This window comes from Bombina bombina, chromosome 7 (genome assembly GCF_027579735.1).
Source record: "Bombina bombina isolate aBomBom1 chromosome 7, aBomBom1.pri, whole genome shotgun sequence".
NCBI classification, from domain to species: Eukaryota; Metazoa; Chordata; class Amphibia; order Anura; family Bombinatoridae; genus Bombina; species Bombina bombina.
In genome coordinates this window covers 192460995-192467454 of record NC_069505.1, presented here as the reverse complement: position 1 = coordinate 192467454, position 6460 = coordinate 192460995, and the positions used below count along the sequence as shown (strand labels likewise).

The 6460-nt window shown below is 50.5% G+C and overlaps 1 protein-coding gene across 1 annotated transcript in view; it reads left to right on the top strand.

Annotated features, from left to right (window-relative positions):
- The window catches only part of TRIM44 (tripartite motif containing 44), a 79004-nt gene that overhangs the window by 10777 nt on the left and 61767 nt on the right, over window positions 1–6460 (top strand). Inside the window, exon 3 of the mRNA XM_053720523.1 lies at window positions 3637–3714. Coding sequence (XP_053576498.1) covers window positions 3637–3714 — 78 coding nt within the window. The remainder of the gene's footprint in view (window positions 1–3636; window positions 3715–6460) is intronic.

The following is a 6460-nucleotide window of genomic DNA, read 5'->3' as shown; positions in this document are numbered from 1 at the left end:
GACTAACTGAGGGAGAGAGAGAGACAGACTGACTGAGGGAGACAGAGAGAGACTGACTGAGAGAGAGAGAGAGACAGACTGACTGAGGGAGAGAGAGAGAGAGACAGACTGACTGAGGGAGAGAGAGAGAGAGACAGACTGACTGAGGGAGAGAGAGAGAGAGAGAGACAGACTGACTGAGGGAGAGAGAGAGAGACAGACTGACTGAGGGAGAGAGAGAGAGAGACAGACTGACTGAGGGAGAGAGAGAGAGACAGACTGACTGAGGGAGAGAGAGAGAGAGACAGACTGACTGAGGGAGAGAGAGAGAGACAGACTGACTGAGGGAGAGAGAGAGAGACAGACTGAGGGAGAGAGAGAGAGAGAGACTGAGGGAGAGACAGACTGACTGAGGGAGAGAGAGAGAGACAGACTGACTGAGGGAGAGAGAGAGAGAGAGAGAGACAGACTGACTGAGGGAGAGAGAGACAGACTGACTGAGGGAGAGAGAGAGAGACAGACTGACTGAGGGAGAGAGAGAGAGACAGACTGACTGAGGGAGAGAGAGAGAGACAGACTGACTGAGGGAGAGAGAGAGAGACAGACTGACTGAGGGAGAGAGAGAGAGATAGACTGAGGGAGAGAGAGAGAGAGACAGACTGAGGGAGAGAGAGAGAGAGACAGACTGAGGGAGAGAGAGAGAGAGACAGACTGAGAGAGAGAGAGAGAGAGACAGACTGAGGGAGAGAGAGAGAGAGACAGACTGAGGGAGAGAGAGAGAGAGACAGACTGAGGGAGAGAGAGAGAGAGACAGACTGAGGGAGAGAGAGAGACAGACTGACTGAGGGAGAGAGAGAGACAGACTGACTGAGGGAGAGAGAGAGAGAGACAGACTGACTGAGGGAGAGAGAGAGACAGACTGACTGAGGGAGAGAGAGAGAGACAGACTGACTGAGGGAGAGAGAGAGAGACAGACTGACTGAGGGAGAGAGAGAGAGACAGAGTGAGTGAGGGAGAGAGAGAGAGACAGACTGACTGAGGGAGAGAGAGAGAGACAGACTGACTGAGGGAGAGAGAGAGAGACAGACTGACTGAGGGAGAGAGAGACAGACTGACTGAGGGAGAGAGAGAGAGACAGACTGACTGAGGGAGAGAGAGAGAGACTGAGGGAGAGAGAGACAGACTGAGGGAGAGAGAGAGAGAGACAGACTGAGGGAGAGAGAGAGAGAGACAGACTGAGGGAGAGAGAGAGAGAGACAGACTGAGGGAGAGAGAGAGAGAGACAGACTGAGAGAGAGAGAGAGAGAGACAGACTGACTGAGGGAGAGAGAGAGACAGACTGACTGAGGGAGAGAGAGAGAGACAGACTGACTGAGGGAGAGAGAGAGAGAGACTGAGGGAGAGAGAGACAGACTGAGGGAGAGAGAGACAGACTGAGGGAGAGAGAGAGAGAGACAGACTGAGGGAGAGAGAGAGACAGACTGAGGGAGAGAGAGAGAGAGACAGACTGACTGAGGGAGAGAGAGAGACAGACTGACAGAGAGAGAGAGAGAGACAGGACTGACTGAGGGAGAGAGAGAGAGAGACAGACTGACTGAGGGAGAGAGAGAGAGACAGACTGACTGAGGGAGAGAGAGAGAGACAGACTGACTGAGGGAGAGAGAGAGAGACAGACTGACTGAGGGAGAGAGAGACAGACTGACTGAGGGAGAGAGAGAGAGACAGACTGACTGAGGGAGAGAGAGAGAGACAGACTGACTGAGTGAGAGAGAGAGAGACAGACTGACTGAGGGAGAGAGAGAGAGACAGACTGACTGAGAGAGAGAGAGAGAGACAGACTGACTGAGGGAGAGAGAGACAGACTGACTGAGGGAGAGAGAGAGAGACAGACTGACTGAGGGAGAGAGAGAGAGACTGAGGGAGAGAGAGACAGACTGAGGGAGAGAGAGACAGACTGAGGGGAGAGAGAGACAGACTGACTGAGGGAGAGAGACAGACTGACTGAGGGAGAGAGACAGACTGACTGAGAGAGAGAGACAGACTGACTGAGAGAGAGACAGACTGACTGAGAGAGAGACAGACTGACTGAGAGAGAGAGACAGACTGACTGAGAGAGAGAGACAGACTGACTGAGAGAGAGAGACAGACTGACTGAGAGAGAGACAGACTGACTGAGAGAGAGACAGACTGACTGAGGGAGAGAGAGACAGACTGACTGAGGGAGAGAGAGACAGACTGAGGGAGAGACAGACTGACTGAGGGAGAGAGAGAGAGACTGAGGGAGAGAGAGAGAGACTGAGGGAGAGAGAGAGAGACTGAGGGAGAGAGAGACAGACTGAGGGAGAGAGACAGACTGACTGAGGGAGAGAGACAGACTGACTGAGGGAGAGAGACAGACTGACTGAGAGAGAGAGACAGACTGACTGAGAGAGAGAGAGACAGACTGACTGAGAGAGAGAGAGACAGACTGACTGAGAGAGACAGACTGACTGAGAGAGAGAGACAGACTGACTGAGAGAGAGAGACAGACTGACTGAGAGAGAGACAGACTGACTGAGGGAGAGAGACAGACTGACTGAGAGAGAGAGACAGACTGACTGAGAGAGAGACAGACTGACTGAGGGAGAGAGAGACAGACGGACTGAGAGAGAGAGACAGACTGACTGAGAGAGAGAGACAGACTGACTGAGAGAGAGACAGACTGACTGAGGGAGAGAGAGACAGACTGACTGAGGGAGAGAGAGACAGACTGACTGAGGGAGAGAGAGACAGACTGACTGAGGGAGAGAGAGACAGACTGACTGAGGGAGAGAGAGAGAGACTGAGGGAGAGAGAGAGAGACTGAGGGAGAGAGAGACAGACTGAGGGAGAGAGAGACAGACTGACTGAGGGAGAGAGACAGACTGACTGAGGGAGAGAGACAGACTGACTGAGAGAGAGAGACAGACTGACTGAGAGAGAGAGACAGACTGACTGAGAGAGAGAGAGACAGACTGACTGAGGGAGAGAGAGACAGACTGACTGAGGGAGAGAGAGACAGACTGACTGAGGGAGAGAGAGACAGACTGACTGAGGGAGAGAGAGACAGACTGACTGAGGGAGAGAGAGACAGACTGACTGAGGGAGAGAGAGACAGACTGACTGAGGGAGAGAGAGGCAGACTGACTGAGGGAGAGAGAGACAGACAGACTGACTGAGGGAGAGAGAGAGAGACAGACTGACTGAGGGAGAGAGAGAGAGACAGACTGACTGAGGGGGAGAGAGAGACTGAGAGGGAGAGAGAGACTGAGGGGGAGAGAGAGAGAGAGAGAGAGACTGAGGGGGGGAGAGAGAGAGAGACTGAGGGGGGGAGAGAGAGAGAGACTGAGGGGGAGAGAGAGAGAGACTGAGGGGGAGAGAGAGAGAGACTGAGGGGGAGAGAGAGAGAGACTGAGGGGGAGAGAGAGAGAGACTGAGGGGGAGAGAGAGGGACGGAGGGAGAGGGACAGAGGGGGGAGAGAGAGCAAGACAAAGAAGATGAAAGAGGATGAAACAGTCTTATCAAGATATTATGCTATGATAAATGTGCACATAATGTTTTTATTCATAGTCCCTGGTTCCGCTGTCTGCTGACCATTATCCCTTCTGTACGAGTGACCTTTGTCTTCCTTCCTCTAGAACAGAAAGCCTGTTGACCTGAAGATGGCCATGACTGAGATGATAGAGCGGCTAAAGAGCAAGTGCGCAGATCCAAGAGTAAGGGAGCATCGCCCCTCCCCCTTGTTTTCCCTAGGGTTACACAGACCCTTATTAATTATTACAAATGTATTATAGAGTTAGTACAGGCCTAAGGTTTGTCTTGCCTATAAAATCTCTCAACACTGGACTGTAAGCAGAAACAATAGGGAGGTTTTTAGTCTGTCTAAAACCAAAAACCTGTTACAATAATGACAATACTTTTATTATCATTCCTATGCCCCCTCTGCTAGTTCTCCTCCCCCACTGACCCATCCTCTCCTTTGTAAATCTGCTTCTTAACTACGTATCGGTTCTGGGTCCTCCATCATCTTCACCACTCATTACTCACACCTGTCATTATCTTCTCCAACTCGCTTGTCCTATTCTCAACCACTGCACCCTTATCCGTTCTGTTATCCACCCTCTACTACCTCGTATTCATCCTGTTCTCCACCCTCTACTGCCTCTTATCCATCTTGTTCTCCACACTCTACTGCCTCTTATCCATCTTGTTCTCCACCCTCTACTGCCTCTTATCCATCTTGTTCTCCACCCTCTACTGCCTCTTATCCATCTTGTTCTCCACACTCCACTCCCTCTTATCCATCTTGTTCTCCACCCTCCACTCCCTCTTATCCATCCTGTTCTCCACCCTCCACTCCCTCTTATCCATCCTGTTCTCCACCCTCCACTCCCTCTTATCCATCCTGTTCTCCACCCTCCACTCCCTCTTCTCCCTCTTGTTCTCCACCCTCTACTGCCTCTTATCCATCCTGTTCTACACCCTCTACTCCCTCTTATCCATCCTGTTCTACACCCTCTACTCCCTCTTATCCATCCTGTTCTCCACTCTTTTCTCCCTCTTGTTCTCCACTCTTTTCTCCCTCTTATCCTCCACTCTCTTATCCTCCACTCTCTTATCCATCTTGTTCTCCACCCTCTACTACCTCTTATTCATCCTGTTCTCCACCCTCTGACTCTTATCCATCTTGTTCTCGACCCTCTACTGATTCTTATCCATTTTGTTCTCCACCCTCTACTGATTCTTATCCATCTTGTTCTCCACCCTCTACTGATTCTTATCCATCTTGTTCTCCACCCTCTACTGATTCTTATCCATCTTGTTCTCCACCCTCTACTGATTCTTATCCATCTTGTTCTCCACCCTCTACTGATTCTTATCCATCTTGTTCTCCACCCTCTACTGATTCTTATCCATCTTGTTCTCCACCCTCTACTGATTCTTATCCATCTTGTTCTCCACCCTCTACTGATTCTTATCCATCTTGTTCTCCACCCTCTACTGATTCTTATCCATCTTGTTCTCCACCCTCTACTGATTCTTATCCATCTTGTTCTCCACCCTCTACTGATTCTTATCCATCTTGTTCTCCACCCTCTACTGATTCTTATCCATCTTGTTCTCCACCCTCTACTGACTCGTATCCATCTTGTTCTCCACCCTCTACTGACTCGTATCCATCCTGTTCTCCACCCTCTACTGACTCTTATCCATCCTGTTCTCCACCCTCCACTCCCTCTTATCCATCCTGTTCTCCACCCTCCACTCCCTCTTATCCATCCTGTTCTCCACCCTCCACTCCCTCTTATCCATCCTGTTCTCCACCCTCCACTCCCTCTTGTTCTCTACCCTCTTCTCCCTCTTGTTCTCCACCCTCTACTGCCTCTTATTCATCCTGTTCTCCACCCTCTACTCCCTCTTATCCATCCTGTTCTCCACTCTTTTCTCCCTTTGTTCTCCACTCTTTTCTCCCTCTTATCCCCCTTCTACACCCTCTACTCCCTTTTATCCATCCTGTTCTCCCTCTTGTTCTACATTCTCTTATCCCTCTTTTCCTCCCCTCTTTTCCTCCCCTCTTTTCCTCCCCTCTTTTCCTCCCCTCTTTTCCTCCCCTCTTTTCCTCCCCTCTTTTCCTCCCCTCTTTTCCTCCCCTCTCTTATCCATCTTGTTCTCCACCCTCTACACTGACTGAAGGAGAGTGATGATACAGAGGGAGAGAGTAGGAGAGATGTAAGAGCTAGCTTACATACTTTCACAACCCCATGTCAGTGGAGCCTGTCCTATTCTCAACCACTGCACCCTTATCCGTTCTGTTATCCACCCTCTACTACCTCGTATTCATCCTGTTCTCCACCCTCTACTGCCTCTTATCCATCTTGTTCTCCACACTCTACTGCCTCTTATCCATCTTGTTCTCCACCCTCTACTGCCTCTTATCCATCTTGTTCTCCACCCTCTACTGCCTCTTATCCATCTTCTTCTCCACACTCCACTCCCTCTTATCCATCTTGTTCTCCACCCTCCACTCCCTCTTATCCATCCTGTTCTCCACCCTCCACTCCCTCTTATCCATCCTGTTCTCCACCCTCCACTCCCTCTTATCCATCCTGTTCTCCACCCTCCACTCCCTCTTCTCCCTCTTCTCCCTCTTGTTCTCCACCCTCTACTGCCTCTTATCCATCCTGTTCTACACCCTCTACTCCCTCTTATCCATCCTGTTCTACACCCTCTACTCCCTCTTATCCATCCTGTTCTCCACTCTTTTCTCCCTCTTGTTCTCCACTCTTTTCTCCCTCTTATCCTCCACTCTCTTATCCATCTTGTTCTCCACCCTCTACTACCTCTTATTCATCCTGTTCTCCACCCTCTGACTCTTATCCATCTTGTTCTCGACCCTCTACTGATTCTTATCCATTTTGTTCTCCACCCTCTACTGATTCTTATCCATCTTGTTCTCCACCC